This window comes from Topomyia yanbarensis, chromosome 2, assembly GCF_030247195.1.
Source record: "Topomyia yanbarensis strain Yona2022 chromosome 2, ASM3024719v1, whole genome shotgun sequence".
NCBI classification, from domain to species: domain Eukaryota; kingdom Metazoa; phylum Arthropoda; class Insecta; order Diptera; family Culicidae; genus Topomyia; species Topomyia yanbarensis.
Window position 1 is genome coordinate 100,517,072 of NC_080671.1, and position 21,193 is coordinate 100,538,264.

Sequence of the window (21,193 nt, forward strand, 5' to 3'; positions counted from 1 at the left end):
CCATCCCGCACAGAGCCGTCGTTATGGTAGACCAACCGAACAATAAAATAATGAAAAGTTTATATATAGGTCCATTACATGTTTGTTCGTATGGTTATTCGCATTGGGTTGCTTGACGAGAGCACTTGGTGGGGGAAAGACGGCATATTCCTTTGGTTAGGCCATTAGAAGCCGGACGGAAAGGAAAGGCTCATGCACGGCACGAGAACGAGCGAGAAAGCGATAGTAGTGCATATTAGCGCGATTATATAAATATCTGTCGGTCGGTTTTTCTCATCATTCGTATTCGTTCAAGCACTAGCAAGCAGCCAGTCCACCGAAGAAAAGCAGTCGGCGATGACGACGGCGGAAAAAGTGCCCCAGCTACTGGTGACTCATCGCAACCCGATCAGGAACTGTCGCCCTGCAAGAATTTCGCCCCAACTAAAGGGCAACAGAGTAGGCTATCGTTCCAGCGTCTGGGTCGTGAGATTGTGCAGGACTGCAAAGTCGAGCTACGCTTACAAAGCTCAGTCGTAATGATGCCCCGAGAAGCCAACGATGCCTACTTGGTCGGTTTGTTCGAGAATGCAAAATAGTGCTTTCTAGCTCACCGTGTCCGCGGGGAGTGCGTCTGAATTATGCTCCCGCAATAAAACAATAAACGGTTCTTTACAGGACCAATTAATTGTGTTCTAATAAGAGTTAAACTAGGGTGACCATATCAAGGGAGTGAAAAACCAGGACAGTCCAAAGGGGACTAATGCCCTCCATCACCTCTTAATCGATTGTGTCTTCTCCCCAGGTTTTCGGCAGCTAAAAACTTCTAGGTGCTGGTAGCCAGAGACTCGGCAGCAAAACCTCTGTTCTGGAGTCTGGCAGGCACAGCTCAGCCAAAGTCTTTCATGAGAATTCGATCGCCGAGCTCATTTTTCAGATTCACACACACGCAGTTCTTGTTACATAACCATCAGCGAATAATCATTAATTTAGCGGATGATATGAAATATTCTTAAATCCTCTATGCAGGACCGGTAAGGGGAGATCCGTACTAAACACACGTCATTGAAGTAAAGTAGAAACATCAACGGTGTCAAGTAGCTTCTCTGCGCCATTCTTTATTTAAGAAGAAGTAGCTGCCAATCTCCAATGACAATCATTATCTCTTGATCTGAAAACTGGGATCGAAACAGCTGCAAAGCTGCCGTTGATTGCAAATTACTCCATTTTAACAATTGTTATATGAAACATAGCGGATAGGTTGGTGCAAATAATATCAGTTTGAGCGCGACCTTCCATACTTCCTGTTATCTAGGATGCTAGACTCGGCAGGTTAGTCGCTGTTCAGCGCCCAGTGAAGCTATGTTAATAGTGGATTAAGTACTGCTAGCATTGACCGTGAAGTGGGTCCATAATCACCAGCTAAAGAGAGCACTCAGTGAAATTATTCCACGATAGTTATTGTTGTTTCGTCATTTCCCTTTGTTAGATTGGAAAAATGTTCGCGGATTTGCAGTAAGGCGAAAAAATGCCACCGGAAAGAGAACTTAACAGAAGTTAAGTCACCAATACGTCTGCAATTTGTATTCTCAGAGGCACCAAAAGGAATTCTTCGGATCTTGGATTGAAAGGCAATTTAATCCGGGAAGAATCTTTAGTTATTATTGTTTCATCGACATTGATAGCGGCCAGAGATTGGTTCACAACGGGAACCGATTTGTTCGGCTGTGAAATTCAAATTACCTTAATAATGGATTACACTCCCGTAATACGCACAAGAGTCTTCCTATACGTATGGGATTGTTATGCTTTTCACGGCAGTACAAGTCATTCATATGCTATGCACGAACTCTTCGTTCTTTATCTTTTCAATTTCCGCGTAAGGGAAGAAACTTGAGAGACTAAAAAAGACATCGGATGGTACAATTGAGGCATTCGAGTGTATAGAACTTTGTCGTATTTTGCTTGAGGTTGAGTTTACGCTGCAGTTATGGTTGCGATCGGTCGTAACTGCAATCTGAACTAGAGAAAATAAAGCGAAGGCTCAGTTAAGAAAAATAATTTAGGCTTGCAGGACAAAAACCAGGACAAATCAAGCATATCCTTTGACTTCCCAGGACACCAGGACAGTCACTGAAAAACCAGGACATGTCCTGGGAAACCAGGACGTATGGTCGCCCTAGTTAAACTGAAATTTACATTTTATGGTGTATAACAAATAATTTTCAGAAAGCAATATAAGAAATACGATGTGTGGAAAGAAAGAAAGAGAATTTAAATTATCTTCTCTCGCTCGTTTTCGTGCACTGCTTTTCCATTCCTTTCTGCTGCTACTACCATCATAACTAAAACGAATGTGCGTGTTCCCCCACCATCTCATAGCCAGTGTTGCCACAATTGCATGTCGCTATAACAATTTGAATTATTTTATTGATCCTCTCTAGTATTGATAAAATATAGAACATGCAAAGTACACTAGTCGCATGCTTTTATTCGAACTTTTTGGCAGCCTCCGTTGATTAACTGCATAAATCGATTTGTTTGTGCAGCTCCTTGCTAGTAGCAAACTAAATAGCCTTTATCAGCGCTAACAAATAAAACAAAAGAATTTAAATTTCTTCTCCTTCCTTCTTTTCAAATCTGCAACATTCTTTGAAAATATTGTTGGAATGTTGTTATTGAAAAACTGAACATGCAAGTTTGCTAGCACTGGCCACTAGATTGAAGGCGATGGAAAGACAGAATATTCGTTTTGGTTATGCTAGTATTGGTAGCCGAACGGAAAGGAAAGGCACAGGAATGGCACGAAAACGAGCGGGAGAGCGATAGTAGTGCTTTCTTGTGTTTTCATATATGAATATTGGTCGGTCGGTTTTTCTCATCATTCGTATTCGTTCAAGCACTAGCAAGCAGCCAGTCCACCGGAGGAAAGCAGTTGGCGATGATGACGGTCCGCAAAAGTGCCCAGCTACTGGTGGCCCATCGCAACCAACTACCGATCAGGAACTGTCGCCATGCTAGTATTTCGCCCCAACTAAAGGGCAACGGAGCAACTAATCCGCTGGCTAACATTCCAGCGTCTGGTTCGTAAGGTTGTGTATTACTTCAAAGTCGAGCTACGCTTACAAAACTCAGCCGTAATGAAGCCACTGATGCCTACTTGGTCGGTTTGTGGGAGTGGGCGTAAATTACAATAAAAGCAACGGTTCTTTTCAGGACCAATCAATTGTGTTCTAGTGAGAGTTAAACTGAAACTTTTATTTTAAGGTGTGTAGCAAATTTTCAACAAGCAACATAATACGTTGGGTGGAAAGAAGTAGCTTGCACACGGAACAAAAATTTAAATTATCCTCTCGCTCGTTTCGTGCACTGCTTTTCCATTCCTTTCTACTGTTATTATCAGTATTACCAAAACGAATGTGTTGTTGCATGTGTTTAAGAGAAACGTTGAAGTCGCATGCTTCTATTCAAGCTTTTTGGCAGCCCCCGTGAACTAACTGCATTAAATGATTTTTTGTGCAGCTCCGTGCTAGTAGCAAACAAAATGGCCCTACCAGTGTCTGATTCGTGAGATTGTGCAGGATTTCAAAGTCGAGCTAAGCTTATAAAGTTCAGCCGTAATGGTACCCGAAGAAGCCAGTCTTGTCGTTTTGTTCGAGGCTACAAAACAGTTCGCCAGGCACGTAACTATCATGCCAAAAATATCCAACGATTCAGCGCATCACCATCAACACCAACGCCGATACCAAAGGTTCTTTTCAGAACCACCATTATTACCATAGAGAATTATTTGAAAATTTCCCATTCAAACGTGATTCTGTTGAATATTATTAGTTTTAAATTAACGTCTCGAATTGAAATCACGACGCTCCGGTTATGTGACAGACATTACCCACCCATCTTTTTTTATTGTGACCACGACACCCCATTTCAATATTTCTGAATGAACAGAAGGTCGAGTTTGGAAAGTTTGTAACTTTCATTGTACTTAACCAAATTACACAATGTTCGCACTAATGATTCAGAAATATGATCAGGAATCTTCTGTTAGATTTGTAAATATGTATAATTTACATGAATAAAGAAAAATTGATTTTCAGGAATCAATTATTATCTGTTCTTCCATTGGCCAGTACTACGCGACTTCCTCATGCTAACAATTAATTTCATCGTTAGCCATCTCCCTCACCAAGGCCAACAACGCCAACAAAACCGGTCCTTTTCAGGACCACCATCATTTTTGTAAAGAATAATTTGAAATATTCCTCGCCCAAATCAGCTTTTGTCCGAAAATCCTAATGAGTATCAACATATTTGAAGAACGTGTTCCTTATGTATTCTACATCTCTCCGGTTATGTCGCAGACATTACCCACCCATCTTTTTCGTCTATGGTAATATCTAGGTGTTTCGCTTCTTGTGCGTAGCTAAGACCAACTTCAGTTCTTTTTCCGACTGGAACACCAGGTTATTGTTATGATTCATGTTTCCTTTTCACAATTAGGACAATAGAATCTGCATATCCAACCATCTCGAAATCTTTTTCAATCCGACCATTGAGAAGATCGTCCACCACTAGTGACAAGAGTAGGGGTGACAGCACTCCTCCCTGGGAACTGTCTGTATTGGCTGTTATGGTTGCTTTCGTGTCTCCCAACGTGTGTGTTATCTCTCGAGTTCTGAGCATTGAAGGAATCCGGTCCCCTTTCAATTTTTCCACTGCTCTTTTCGCCAGAGCTTTGTCAATTGATATTTAGGACGTATTAGTAGAAGCACCCTCGACGTAAAGAAAAGCGCAAATTGCTATTTCCTTGAAATCAAGGGTTTTCTCAATAAGTGCCACTAAGGTATGTAGAGCTGTTTCCGTAGGTTTGCCCTTTTGATGTGCAAAATGATATTTGTTTAGCGGAACTTTCAATTAGTGGTCCATTCGAATATAGTGGCCCAGTAGTTTTTTCAGCAGTTTCAGAAGTGTTGATATTAAACTGATGGATCTATAGACCTTGGGTAGTGCAAATATTTCCCTATATTTTCTCCAGTTTATAGATGGGAGCCCAGGAATAAAACTGGATCTCAAGATGTTTAGTAGATCTAGAAGAATTTTTCCTAGAAACATTGGAAGAATATGATCAGAGCCGGGAGATTTGTAGGGTTCGAAGGTGTTGATAGACCAATTAATTAGAGAGGTGGGAAAATTTGACCGGCCAGTTTCTGTGACGCCCTACAGGCCCTGTTAGGGCTGAGTCAATCAAAGTCCTGACATGTCGAATTCTCGTCTTTCACAACAGACCCAGGAAAGTGGGTTCATTATTGCATCATTGCCAATTGTAAGAGGGCCATCGCTCTTTTCATTTGCCCTATGTCATTTGTGTGATGCTTGATAAAATTTTTTGAAGGCGAGAACTGCCTCTGGAAAGATTCCAATGATTTTACAAAACTCGCGTATTGATAGTTTTTCACCATTTCTCAACTCAGCGTTGTATTTGGTAAGAGCGGTCAGTAATCTTCGCTATATTGAAAAGGCGATCAGCTTCCTTCCTTAGCGTTGCTAGATTTTCATTCCATCAAGTATCATCGCAACATACATACCTCATTAGAATAGACAAATGTCATTACGGGCATTATCCAGATCTGCCGCAGATTGGATCTTACTCCACGTTCTTCTCGACTGTTCCAGGTGTGGTCGGAATACACAATTTGTTTTCTTTATTTTTCTGAGTTTTTGCATTTTAAGTTTATTGGCTTCTATGGCGAACATTATGTGTCTGTGATCCGACAGACTAGGTTCGTCAGTAACGTGCCAACTCTTTATCTTTTTCCGTTATCTGAGTGCTGCATAACGTGAGATCGGGCACTTCGCGCCTAGCTGCGTTCATAAATGTAGGTACATACATTGACATCATTCGACAAAAGGTATTCCAGTAGGTACTCACCTCTGTTATTTATATCCGTGCTATCCCATGTTGTGTGATGTGCATTGGCATCACATCCAACGGTGAAGGGCTTGCTTATGCTTCTGCAGTACTTTATGAGGACATCGATTTCAGAAGGTGGTGCTGTATCCTCATCGCCAGTAAAGTAAACAGATGCAATCACAATCTCCTGCTTGCCACTAGGCGTTGGTGCCTCCACTGTTATTGCAACGACGTCTCGTTGAATGAAATCTGTAATTGAAGAGAACTTTATTGCTTCGTTTATCAGATCTACAGCTCTCGGAGTTGACCGGTCTTCAGAATATACTAACTTGTGAGCTGAGGAATTTAAACCAAAGATTTTGTTTTTATTACACTACAAACTGCTCCTGTATAAGTGTGATGTCTAGGCGCTCGTTGGTGAACCCCCGGAGAAGGACACTTGTGACACTTTTTGCGTGATGAAGTGCCACTTGGATGCAGCGAATGCTGCTTATTGTTTTGGTGTTTTTTTATGCTACGCCCACCCTCTTTTGTTTTTTTTGTCCGTCGATTTTTGGGACCATTACTTCGTCCTCTTTATTTTTCCCACAGTCTAGTCGCGGGCTTCGTGCTGCTTGACGTTCCAGTGGCCTTCTTTGACCCAGTATGGACTTTGGCTCTTGCCGTTTGCGCACCTTGAGCCCATCCACTTCTTGCGTATCAGTTTGTGAACCGCATACGGTAGGATGCTTTTGTGTATAGTTCGTGAGACGGACTGTCACCAATACACTCGGCGATCAGAAGTCCACCGTGAAGTGTTCCGCACTGGGCCACCCACAGGAGCTTTTTCCGTTAATGCTTACCTAGAACTTACAGATCGGGGCACCTTCGCGCTGGCGCATTCCAGACTTGCTGAATACGTAGTTCAGCTGGTTGTGCTAGAAGGGTATCAGTTTCACTGAAGCCGTATCTACCGCCAACAAGAGATCTACCGTTTTTAGGACCGTGCTTTTCTTCGCGACCAGGGTCGTTCTGAATCTGCACTAGGGAGAGGATGTTTCTATCGGACCTGTCGATGCTGTCGGGAAAATACGGTGTCAGTTTTAAAAGCTGTGCCGCTTCAGCGACTTTTAATGAAGTGACTTCCAAGGGCTTCATAGCAGCTGTGGCATCCTGTAACCAAGTAGTTACATCCTTGTCTGCACAGACACCCTTGTGTGTATATACAATTCCTAAACTTGGGCCTCGTATTGCTTGAGCTCTGCTCCATGACGCTATCGATCAGTGTGCATCGAGTAGCGTTCAGTTATTCGTGGTTTGGGGGTACTTGCAGGGTACCCAACCTGAAAGGTGACCATCGGCTTGGCAATTTCGTTGAAGGTTGGGCGCTGTTCAGTTTTTTGTGTCCGTCTTGGATTCTGTCCCTTGTTGGGACTCCTTCCTGCACCTACTATTCATCGTCGAATCGGTGTCCATCGAACGCTGTCGCTTGGCTGGTGCCTTCCATATTGCGATTTTCGCCAGCTCTAGCGCTCCAGCAGGTTTGTGGCCGTGTCTCAGCCACCATCCATAGCGTTTCTTCGCCGCTCCGCTTTACTGACAAGTATGGTTTTTTTTCGGATCCCCCTAAGCGACACAAACTTTGACATGTTCGTGAATGTAAATTGTGACGCTCCTGTTACGTGCATCTTGATACATCACGATGTTATGGCATTCAGAAGATCTGTAACCATTCGTGGTAGACTGCGTCTGGTGATGTGCGACAACGTCACAAACTTTGTGAGGGAAAAGCGGAAACTTAAGGAACTTCGCTGGCAGCTCAATGACGAACAGTTCCAGTATTCAATAAACGAGAGAGAAATGAATGACCCTTAAGACGCAGTGTACGAGGAAATAAATGTATCCCCGTCGCGTAAAGAGATCTCCACGCGCAAATAATTTCGATCATCTGCAATTTTCTTCATAAAGCTGCACACGTCTGCAAAATAGAGCTATCCGGCCGGAAAAATGTTTGAACGTCAGTGATATACACGACGTTCCCGTAGAACGATGATTTATTGGTGAGGTTGCCAAACTCCGAAAAACGAAATGTCACCAGCCTTTCGTTCGACTGTAAATATTTCCTACTGTCAAGTCTCGATTTTGAAGATTGCGCTGCTTCTAAAAAGAAAGTGTTATAAACAAATAAAGCAACCGACAAATAATGGTTCCCGCCGGCTTGATGGGAGATCAGACATTGTTGCTATTATTTTTGCTCTGATGAGTGTCTGCCTGAAAGGTGGGGATATTCTTCGGTTCAATGAAGTAGCTGTTGATTTTCAATATTTTCGTTCCCGTCCCTCTGTTCGCGAGGTAAAAATAATGCTTATATTCACGGAGTTCACCTTTATGCAGTTTCGTCATATTCAAACTTCTGTGCTGATTCATTGTACTAAACGTACTGCAATACGTTGTACAACTACACGTTCTGACACAACGTACATCCGATAGGATCATTACAAGAATCATGTTAAAATGTGGAAAGGTGTAGTTCGCTACGTTTACAACATGCCGGAACATGTGTCATGAGAATTCATGCGATACGAATTATTACTTTTTGTCTGATACTGCAGCACCCAGTACAAGGTATTCTGCCAAACCATCCCAGTTAAACTCATTCCGGAACCGGTTCGGATTTTTTAATGGAGTCATTATGGTTTCCAAATCAAATGCAACAACCGATTCCGACTCAGAATCGGTTGTTGCATTTGATTTGGAATCCATACTGACTCCATTCAGGATTCCGAATCAAATTCCGAATGGTTTGACCGGGATGGATTGTTTTCTGTAGCGTGTGTAGTGTTTTGCCACCTGAGTGCATATAAGGAGAGTGACGACACTGCCAAAATTGGAACAATGATTATTTGTCAGTGTCATTCCAAACGAGTCAAATCCATGTATTTTGAGAGGTCGTTTGTTCGTTTGGAATGTTACTGACTGATAATCATGACAGTTGTCTTAACTCTCCTTACATACACCCTGGTTACCACGACACCTTTGAAACTTCTCAATTTGGGCCGCGTCAGTGACACATCATTTTGTTCGACCCTTTAGTCACTGAAGCAGATTCAGACCTAAATTAAAATTTCAGAGCTTGCTTCGCTTGCTACAAACAGCAGCTTTTTTTGCAAACAGCATTTTTGGATGAAATTGGATATTTGTGCTTCGAGTTCATCTCATCAGTAACTAGCACCAATTTGGGGCCAGTTGACTCTAAATCCGCCTAAAGCAACTAACTGGTCCTAATTGATGTCTCGAGAAGCAAGCAGAGAAGCTTTGTTTTGCTTATAAGAAAGTGAAAACAAACTATTTTTCTGGCTCAAAAGCCACACTGCAGTAGCTAAAACGTCAAACGAGAAAATTTAATAAAACGTGAGTCAACGATTTTCAGCTGTTAATCGTTATTTTCTGTTGTCGAAAAATTATATCCATTGGCATGCTCTCGCACATCAAAAAATCAAGAAATTATACACGGGATGATTAATTTAACAACAATAGTACATAGTGTCTCAGTTTTGTGCTAGTTTTATTTAAGTGCTAGTTTGAAGCACGTCGCACATTTTATGCATAATCCCCTCCAAGCATCCTTCAACAAAAACATACACCTACCGTTTCTTTAGGTTGTCCATGAAATTATCCATCGTGACAACATCGAGCAGTACAAAATCTTGCACGCCGATCTGCTGCCCATTCTGATGCAGTGCCATCGTGTGACTGTTATTGTTGTTGTTGCTGCTGTTGGCTTCTCCTTTTTCGTAAACTCGCTTGCGGCCTGATGACGATGACCGTCACCGATGACGATACTTTTGCTTTTATTTTTTTTCCACCAATATACCGTTTTATTTTTAGGTTAGGGCCGTTTTACATACACACACGGTACGCGGGGTTGTCCGGTGCTGCCACTCTGTGAATCACCGCGTATTCCTAAAACGGCTGTATCTGCCGCCGCACACTAACCCAACCGGGCACTGATTCACTGTTTTTGGCTGTATTCCTCGCTTTTCGGCACCGCTAGTTTCCGCATACATAAATGCAGCCTCTTTCACTGGAATTGGATGCGAAATTAGACCATATTATTCGGACCGCACTTTTCACGGGTCTGAAAAAGTCAAATTCATTCAACAGCTACACTTGTTGAATTAAATGACAACGCGAAAGTTCAACGAAACTCTCTCTCTATTACACCCCGGGGCGTTGCTGCTGCGAGTTGCGACAATAGTGGACAACTGGACAAAAACTGAACCGAAAAAAAACAACACCACTCCAAATAGGTGGAAGTTTACCGCTGTCTGTGCAATGCGACAGTGTTGATGGAAAATTACACACCGCGAATGAAAACAAAATAAAAAAAAGTGTTCAGCCACAACGCGCAGAACAAAAGACTGCGTACGCAAACATTCCTGCACGCCAAGCGACGTCCCGACTGTTACACTGTGTTGTATTATCACTTTACATCGAACAACGGTAAATATTCACAACGTTAACATGCCAAACCGGGAACGCACACCCAAACAGTGTGCCATTAATGCCCCAAGAGGCCCGAAGTTGATTGATTTTTGATTCACTGACTGGTGGTGCGACACGAGTATAGACTGATTCACTGACACTGTTTCACTACTCTTTCCGGCCACAAACTGTGACTCACACCGGTTACCTGTTGTAATCTTCGAAACACTAGTAAAATTACCGGAGAACACTTTCTAATGGGAGAATGCTAATGACGAGAAAGACAGATCCGAATAAACACACGAGTTACTGCAAAATGTACGACGGGATTGTAAAAACCGTACGTCTTCTACCGAAGTCACCACAAAAACTAACAGCTGGTAACAAAGCTCATGCCAAACGACGCGACGAAAAGAAGATAGGAAAAGGTTCCCACCGCATGCACCACCTCCAGTACAGCAGTTTGTGTGCGTGTGTGTTGTTGCTATATGACGCGCGATACGCGGCGTGCTTGATTTTATCGCGCTACATTATTCGGTTAGGGTGATGCAAACTTATTTAATAAAGAAAATTATAATGATAATTTCGCATTTGTAATATCAGTAAATTATGTAATAATCGCATTTTGGCTAAATTTCTCGCGGAATGTCCCAAGTTGGTTAAAAACCTTAAAAGCCCTTGCAATTCATTACACTAGTGTACAGTAATCATGGCCTTTTTGAAAAGGGCATCTGGTAGTGAGCCCGAATTTTGAGCGTTTTTTCATGATGAATTGCAAAAAAACTACTCAAGATATTTTGATGCGACTTTTGAATTTTGTTAGTCAGTTCTTCTTCTTACAATTTTGAAATAAAAAAAAATATATGCAATCTAGAATTATTATTATTTTATGTGGAATCGCGGTTACAGGCGATTCATATCGCCTGTAACCGCGATTCCACATAAAATGGCACCCGACTTTGTGCCAAACTTTCTCCAATTCGAGTGGTCGAAACTGGAAAATAGTAATATTTTAAAAATTTATATTCCAATAACTATAGTCCGACACTAGCTTTATGGAAAAAATAAATATGTCGCGAAATTATAATTTTTTTACAAAAAGAAAATTCTTAAATTTTTTTACCCTGAAGAGGCTGTAAAGACGAAACAAAATTCTTTTCCCCGAAAACTCGTGTCCGGCCGACACTTCTCCTGAATAAATGAAAACTCATAAACACCCGATATTCTAAATATTTTAGACAGGAGCTTGGCAACTCCGACGAAAACATGGCTTTTGGGAAAACGCATTTAAAGATACAAGTTTAAATAAAATATGGTTAACGATAGTTACGATATAATTGGCCTGGGCTGTAGAGAGAAATCACGGTCCAGCGTAAGGGCCCCCTCCATCATTGTAGATTTTTCGAACACAGAAACCGTTAAGCTCGAAATCTATTGGAAAAAATAATTATCTGCTATTATGTATGGTGCATAGAAAATTTGTGGAGAACTGTAGGAGAATACACTTAGTACTGTTAATTCCAATATTTTTTTCTTTTCAAAGGGTGTTACAGTCAACTTTTTGTCGTGACTAACGACTTACCTTTCAATATAGGGGCCCCTTTTCAAAATTTCGGAAGAAAAATGATGTAAGATTTTGAACGCTTATATCTTTTGTTGTACTGAATGGATTTAATTAATTTCTTCGGCATTTTGTCGAAAATATTTGTACCAATGTTGTATTAAATTTTGGAATATGTAGGACATTCATTATCAACGGAAAAATAGTGTTTTGAAAAATCTTTCGAAAACGACTCGGAAAAGTGAAAATTTTCAGCCCATCCCGCACAGAGCCGTCAATATGGTGCAGCAACCGAACAATAAAATAATGAAAAGTTTATATATATATATAGGTCCACTACATGTTTGTTCCTATGATTATTCGTATTGGGATGCTCGACGAGAGCAGTTGGTGGGAGAAAGCCGGCATATTAGTTTTTGTTATGCCATTAGAAACCGGACGGCAAGGAAAGGCTCATGCACGCCACGAGAACGAGCGAGAAAGCGATAGTAGTGCATATTAGCGAAAGCGTTACGTACATTTTGAACCTTAATAACTTTTCTTCTACTAAACGGATTGCCAATCTTGTTTCATAAATCGGAAGGAAAACGTTCAATGCTTGCTACCGATACGTTGTTTGCTATATAAAATTTGTTTAAATAGTTCAAAAACTACTTTAAATGAGAATGAATCAACATGAATGAATCAATATTAATCACTGAAAAGGCAACATCGAAGGCTGCAAAGCGTACTCATTCGGTGTGAGCTGCGAAAGGGGAAAGATCATTTGTATGTACGCAGTAAAAACAATCGTCGGCAAGGTTTGAATTGTTTCAAAAGATTCTCGTCTTGCATCAACATAGTTATCTACAAACCGTCCTTATTAGGACGAATGCAAAATGGAAAAAGAATTTAATTAGAAAGTTTCTTTTATTAACTAGTATTAAGTTTGCGCTTGTTAATTCTGTACTTTTACCAGAGAATCATAAGAAAATGTTTTTCTAATCTACAAACCCGAAGGTTTTTGCAAATCCTTCCATGAAAATCGTTGAATGTGGCAACTCTGCCACTAAGCGAAAGCTACACCAAAACGAATGATGAAAATATTTTCATTTATCGAACAAAAGGATGGCCTTCCATCTGCATTGTGAAGTCAATAAATAGGAACGCCTTGATGCGAAACGTGCTCATTCGGTGTGAGCTGCGAAAGGGGAAAGATCGTATGTATGTACGCAGTAAAAACAATCGTCGGCAAGGTTTGAATTGTTCCAAAAGATTCTCGTCTTGTATCAACATAGTTATCTACAAACCGTCCTTATTAGGACGAATGCAAAATGGAAAAGATGGGTTGGTAATGTATATGACATAGCAGGGGTGTCGTGACCACACTTCGAAGTTATTTCAAATCTTGCAAAGCATAAATTGTCATAATTTCAATGATTGTTCCTATATGAATGAAATGACAAATTTTCAGGTTAACACGGCAATAACTTTACAATTTATAGAACAATTTTATATTTTTAGTTATCATATAATAACTGTCATCTCTTCCAAACAACTTAACCCTCTGCTGCCAACCTCGTGGTTTTGCGGGGTTAAGGAAAATCATTGTAAAATATCCAATACACGATTTTATGTTGTTACCTCCACTAAAACCACTTCAAAACACTCCCACATGTCATACAAGTACATTGTCTGCTTGTTGAAATCATATGAAATTATTGACCCGTATTCAATGCGGAGAACTCGGTAATAAAATTGTTTTACTGAATAGATTAACGAACGGGAACCCCAGGAAAATTTCGCTGAGCCCGGTGAATCGAACTTACCCAAGTAACCAATAAGCATGCTGAATGCGTCTTAACGGCTACTTGATAAGCACTTAAGTCGTTTTAAATGCTATTTAAAAGTCGCTTTTGGCAAAATATACGGCTACATTACTGCTGTGCTATGAAAATGCTTTTTTACTACTGTTGTGCACTCAGAATGCTGCTTACTGGCAAGAAGTTTTTAAACAGTTTTTCAAATGCTGATTAACAACAGTTATGCATAACGAATGCCAGCATACTGCAAGAAGCATCCGGAATGCAAATTTTACGCTACTTTACTGCATACACTAATGCTTGTTGGTTACCTGGGTAATGCGAAAAATTTAGCCATTTGAAAGAGATACAAGCAGAATTTTAAGAATATGATCATCGCGGTTATGTCCCGGACATTACCCACCCCTAGTTTTTCGCTAAGCGTGATTCATTTCTGTACGCTAGGAAAAAGATTCCGATGGTTGTTTCGAGAGATTTTAACATTGATATTTCAAAGCAAGAAAATATGAAATTTGTTCATTTCATGAATGAATGTCTCAACGAGATTAGAATCCCCTATCAACGCAGACGCCAGCAACAAAGGCTCTTTTCAGAACCACCATAATTATTATAATGAATAACATGAAACATTCCCACATATTTCATTGAGTATCATTCGATTTGAATTACAAGTCAAATGAGTAGTCACGACACTCCGGTTATGTCCTAGACATTACCCATCCATCTTTTTTTTGTTTATTTTCCGTCGATCATTGTCCGCACTGAGTGCCTATCACTGACGCCAGAGAGGTGACTCCACAACTAGATATCGGTTCATCAATACATGGACCGGGACCAACGACTCTACTTCTCTTGCAAAAAAAGACGTGACACAGAGTTTTCACTTCAGAAAACCTCAACGACCTCGGCTGGGATTGAACCCAGACCCACTGGGCTGAGCGGCGGTCACGCTTACCACTCAAACGCCGGCGTCGTCTATAATCATAATTTAATCAAACAACAATGATATTTTTTTTATTAAAAGTTGTTTTTTCATAAGTTCAATTAGTATAAAATACAGACAAATATGCTAAGCTTTCGGTTGAGCGTCTTTTAATTACTGCCTTCAAATTTTGTACGGCCACCTCGTCCACTTTGTTCGCCACAGCCAGTTTACTTTAACAGTTTTGGGTATTACTTAGGTTCCGTTTGGTGATGAACCAATATTCCTCGATTGTGCCGAGCTCTAGTGTGTTGGGAGGGTTCTTGTCCTTGGGTGCTACCTGAACTTTGTAGGCATCATACCACTACATGTTCTTTTTCCGCAATGGCAGGATTCAAAATCCGGCCAAAATAGCATGGAATAATCGTGTTGCTTCAAGCAAGGTAGCAGACGTTTTTTCATGCACTCTTTCACGTAAATTTTCTTGTTGACAGGCTCGGTCGCAATGAAAATGTCGCTTTTCAAATCACAGGTACAGAAATCCTGCCAAACCAGATATTTTTGTGCGAACTTCGACAGCTTTATATGCTTGAAAATATCGGCCACTATTCCTCCCGGTAAGTAGTTCGGATTCTGGCTTGTTGAATATCGTGCAAAGAAATGCGTCAAGTTTAAGTGGACCAAATTTTGGTCGTAAAACCTTTTAAATATCTCTACGAAATTTTTAGTGGCTTTGAATGTAGCCGATTTATTAATATTTTCAAATTTATTCAGGTGTCGGTACTGTATGGAAACCTAATACCGACACCTGAATCTTTGTCTGGTTTCACCTAAAATTCGTTAAAAAACAACGCAATCGGCCAGGTCGGCGCGCTACAACATTGCCAGCCTCTGAAAATACAACATCTCATTTGTTCGATAGTGTAGCTGACTTGTTTTGGTTCCAAGGAATCTGATTCAGGTGATTTTTGCGAGTCATTTATATGTTTGGTGCAATATTATTGAAGAAATCATAATTAAAACCTTGCACAAATTACGAAAATGAGTAAAGCCATGTCAAGTGATCCTCGAATTTTTCGCAAAATCACCGATCTTCATGAGGTATATTTTATTGTATAGGGATTATGGTGAATAGCTTTTGGTATAAATATTTAGTTAAAATTCCTTTTTTTCTTTAAGATATTAACCCTTAAACTTTATTGCATGATAAAATTGTAAATTTTATATCTCAAAAACTACTGAAGATAATTCAATGAATTTTTGCACACTTACGGAATGATATTTGCACTATCTTATAAAAATATTTTTACTTTATAATTGTGTGAATAACGGTACTTTGCATCTATTTAAAATTTTGAATTGTATTTTTTCTTGTGTTCTTCATGCTAAAAAATTTCAAAGCGTATGTCAAATTATGCGGCAATTTTTCACCTTCAATAATCTGTATTGATAATTTTTCATTTTTGTTCCTATCGAGAGTTATGGAGGATTTTGTAACAGTGCGCTTTTTCAACGCATGGCCCACTTTGGTGCAGCCCGCGAGAACGTTCATATTGGCAACGTCGCACGTCGCTACGTCAGAATGCGCATCGCGTGGGAAGTGCGCATCGCATGACTAAAAGAAACCACATTTCTCGATTAGCGCAAAAGGGCAAACTTTTCAATACGGACTATCGAAGGTGATTTTTTTTTCGGTTATTTTGAGATGCGTTAAATTTGTTTTACCGAAGTGCACAATAAAAATTATAGTTGTTTAATATATTTTTTATTATTATAATTTAACGTTACTAACAATTAACATCTTTAAATACACTTTTGTTAGTCAAAATACGTCTACGTTATATCCAAATTATTTTTTAGTCTACAACATTAATATATGAAAATGGAAAATCTTATTCCAACAGCATTTTATTTCACGTTTTCATTTTCACCGAGTGATATTACCTTTAAGCAACGATGTGTCTTTTGAAAAAAAGTTTACATAAAATCTGTTGTACAATCGCATCGATGTTGGGGTTTTTTTTATCACTATTGCTTCTGTTAATTCTGTTAATTGGTGGTTCTCCAAGTTCTGGTAAGATATTATTTATTTTTTTCGCATTTCAATTAATCATCAACGTTCTTTATTTCAAAATAATCGTTACAGTTGTCCGCATGTACCTGTTGAGTCATCGAATATTCCAGTTCCATTACTTTGGCAAATACTATAAGAAGAAAAATTAAACGTGTGAATTTTCCTATATTTTAAGCGCGTTAGAGAGGAACCCATTACTATAAACATGGGATGTAAAGTTTAAAATTGAACGAAAATTGTGTTTTGCTCATGTCCATATTTATTTTCGTTGTGTTTTTTGCGCCCATTACGACATATGCTACACATGTGTTGACCAATATAATTTTTAAATTTATCACTCCACATGGATGCAACAAAAACAAGATACGACGAACATATTTATGAAATTTTTTTAACAGAATTCATCATTCGTGTGATCGACCCATATTTATAACATAAAACAATCGAATTTTTTTTTTGAGCAAATATTGTCTATCTTGAGATAATATAGCATTTCGTCTAGTTGTCTCTATATAGTAAAAACACCCAAACTAAAAAAACAAACGTCAAAAAGTTTTCTCACTAGAACTGATGCAAATTAAATGAGCGCCTAATTTAACGCACGACCCGATGGCGCATGGCTGAAAAGTCGCTATGTGGATTTAATAAAAGATTCGCAATATTCCGTGCTACCTCTCAGACAGAACCAACTGAAAATAAAACGTGGTGAAGTATGTCAATTTGCGAAAAATATGCCAACGTAGGTTAAAACATGCCCACTGCTCAACTTTGCTCATCGGCTGGCAACATCGGAGCGCGCTTGTCCGAGGTATTGAGTGACAGAAAATTAAATAACTCCTGAACAATATAATAACGCTAAAGAGCATGCGAAATTACTCAGAAAACATTACTTTCAATTATCCATAAAGAAAAGCTTGTCTTTTTGCTTTAATCTCAGAAATGCCAATTTTGAACACGAGATACGCTCCTTCAAAGCGATGCGCATTAGGACGTTGCGACGTGCGGCATTGCCAATATGTACGTTCTCGCGGGTTGCATCAAAGTGGGCCGTGCGTTGAAAGAGCGCACCGTTACAAATTCCTCCATAACTCTCGACAGGAACAAAAATGAAAAATTATCAATTCAGATTATTGAAGGTGAAAGATTGCCGCATAATTTGACATACGTTTTGAAAATTTTTAGCATGAAGAACATAAGAAAAAATTCAATTGAAAATTTTAAATAGATGCAAAGTACCGTTATTCACACAATTATAAAGTAAAAATATTTTATAAGATAGTGCAAATATCATTCCATAAGTGTGCAAAAATTCATTGAATTATATTCATTAGTTTTTGAGATATAAAATTTTCAATTTTATCATGCAATAAAGTTTAAGGGTTAATATCTTAAAGAAAAAAAGGAATTGTAACGAAATATTTATACGAAAAGCTAATCACCATAATCCCTATACAATAAAATATACCTTATGAAGATCGGTGATTTTGCGAAAAATTCGAGGATCACTTGACATGGCTTTACTCAAATAGTAGCAAAATGAGAATGTAATAAATTGAAATAAAAACAAAAAGAACATTCAACGAAGGTAAAATGTAAAGAGAGAAAAACAAAAAAAAAGAACAAACGAGGAAAAACTAATAAGAAAAAACGAGGAAAAACTAAGAACTTACGATTTTTTGAAATCTAATACTTAAACGATTAGTGCGTTCTGCATATTGTATTTGTTGATTTTTCATAATTAAAGAATACTCATTAAAATATTAAAGTGGCAACATACTTACGTGTACTATTTTCGAACGCCTATAACTTTTTTGTTAAAGAGAATTAAGAATTTTTTCTTTTTTTCTCGGAAAAATGATACTTAATTAAATATAAATATTAAATAGTTGCCTGTAATAATGCCACGAGGTGTCTGTTTGAGCATTGTACATCGGGACCCGTATGATGGGAAGACAATAGTGAGAGGTCCGACAAGGCTGGATTGTTCGCTCTTATGGCGAGTAATTTGTTCCGTTCTGTGCCTATGACAGGCACAGTTTAAAGGCGTAGTAGAATGCATTCTCTTCTGTTGCGGAATCAATTCAATTTTGCTAACACCACCGGTTGTTTGTTGAGCTCTCATACGAGAATCATGATTGTTTTTTTTTTCATTCGCAAGCGATAATGTATATTTTCGATGACTGTAAATGTTCGAAAATAGCGTGAAAACTATTTTCAAAGAAAACTGACAAAATCTGCGTTCTGGTCATGAATAGTCAAAATGTCCATTATATTACCATCCCAAACCATTTGATAAATTCTGTACAGCATTTCGCAAACGGAATTCTAAAGAATTTATTTGAACATTTTTATTGCAACAAATTTTACTAAAATCCCAAAATTATACACATGTATGAATACTGCAAAAATACTTTAATAACAGTCTGTCAGTAGTACGTAAAAAATGTGCATTCGAATTAACAGCCTAAGCACATCTTTTGACGAGACAAAAGGAATAGGAGTGCACTTTTTGGTAATTTTCCTAGCGCCAACAGTGCTTGTAGCTGCCACGGTTTTATATTTATGCCAAACGATATTACGACAATAATCAAACTTCACATAAAAAAGTGGGTCTTTACTTCACCACAAAGAGTTTCAAATTTACTTTGCCGATTTTGACAATTTTAATATCGAGGGCGGGTATAGCGTAGTTGGTAAATCGATTGCTTTGTACGCAGCTCACCAGGGTTCGATTCCGAACCCCGTACCAGTGCACAGTGTTTCCAAATAGGCAAAAACGTGATCGAAAATACTAAAAATCGATTTTCGAGCTATAATGTCTTCAGCAAAGTTTGTCTAGCAAATATTCCCCATCTTATTAAGATATTGGTTCCGTGATTAATCCCCCTAAAGCTGAGAAGCAAATTTTTGTTTGGTCATTTATGAAAATAATAAAAAACTGTATACAGCAAAGTTGTAGGGAATATAATAAGAAACAACTTTGCTGAAAAGACTATGTATCTATCTTTTGATGTTAATACACATTTGTGGAGTTTTCTATGATAAGCCCCTGAAAATCCCTTTTTTCAAAATAACTTTTCAGGGTGATTTTTTAGAATTTCAAAATGTTCTAAGATTTTTTTCGGTATAAAAAAAATTCACAATTTTGTTATACATGTTTATTTCTATCTCTTATATCTGTGGAGCTATCGAAAGTTTTAGTGCCAAAAAAGCAATATAACACTTCAATCCGCAAATTTCAGCAGACAAAGCCATATTCATTCGAACCCTACCTCCTACCTGTCCAACATGTAACAACTTTCCTGTCCAACATGTAACATGCTTTCATCAAGTATGTAGCGCATTTCCAGGAAGCTTTGCTCGCGAATGCTCGTCTGCTGTGTTACCTCGCAAGCGAGAAATACATTGAAGAGTACAAGCGAGTGTGAATGTTCGAAGGACATGGACTGCTAAAAGTGTTCTCGTTATTTCGCGGGAACGAGAAAGGTTTTTACGCGCGAACGAACGAGAATAGCGTCAGTGCAAAGGATTAGAAAGTTTTCTAAAGAGATTTTTCTAACCCGAAAAGAGGCGAATGACTATAAGGTTAAAACTTATATAATCGAAAAAAATCTGATATCAACAACTACGCTATGTCCGCTATTTCGAAATAGGCAAATAGAAAAATTCGCCGAATTCGACGAACTGAGTCGAATGGTACATGGCACACGGCCCAGTGGGCCGGGATTAGGTTGACGATGTTCAGAGTGATTGCATTACCTTTCTATATGAGAAAGGCAACACATTTCAAACCAAATATTTTACTGGTTCCAGGCCCGTAGCCAGGATTTTGTTTCGGGAGGGGCTTAAAAATTATTGCATAAATGTATTAATTCTGATGACTTGAAACAATCACTGGAAACTGAACGTAATTATGAAAAGTTCTTAGTGAAAACAATTCCAAAAATAAGACAATAGACACTAAAACTCTAATAATATGTTGCCTGTTACAAGAAAGGCTATAGTGCATCGACGAATTAAATTTGATTATTTTTGATTTACAAGTTAGAAATTTCTCTAGTTACAAAAATGAATAGTCAAGAGCTCAAAGTATTAAGGGCTGCTTGAAAATGCTACGCTGCATGCTACGCTGCTTGAAAATGCTACACATTCGATACACCTTTACAATTTGTAGAAGACGCTAAATTGGAATGAGTAGAAAAATATCCAAAAACCCGTCTCATGAAACTTTACACGCATTTGCTAATCAGAAGAACGAAACCAACGTCAAGGTTGTCCCCATGAATAGGAATTTATCAGTGTGAAATCAAAGTTTACCGTTGCAAAGAATGTCCGAACAAAGTGAATGTCGAAATTTGCTTCAAATCTTCTGATAAGGCAGGCGATTTGTAGATGCATGTAGATGTAGGTTCAACTCCTATTTTCATGATCAGGTTTCTTTCTACTATTACTAGCTCTTTGACTTCATCCGAAGTTT

General features: G+C 38.9%; 1 protein-coding gene across 3 annotated transcripts in view; it reads right to left on the reverse strand.

Annotated features, from left to right (window-relative positions):
• LOC131678986 (unconventional myosin ID) overlaps positions 1-10,750 on the reverse strand; it is a 69,159-nt gene extending 58,409 nt beyond the window's left edge. The window contains exons 1-2 of one of the 3 annotated variants that reach the window (XM_058959494.1): positions 10,599-10,750; positions 9,521-9,956 (exon numbers count right to left, since the gene is read on the reverse strand). In XM_058959494.1, the coding sequence (XP_058815477.1) occupies positions 9,521-9,618 (98 nt within the window). In that variant the 5' untranslated portion in view covers positions 9,619-9,956; positions 10,599-10,750. Of the gene's footprint in view, positions 1-9,520 lie in introns of all 3 variants that reach the window. The other 2 variants (XM_058959493.1, XM_058959492.1) reach the window with 2 other exon arrangements.
• Between the last annotated feature and the right edge of the window lie 10,443 nt (positions 10,751-21,193).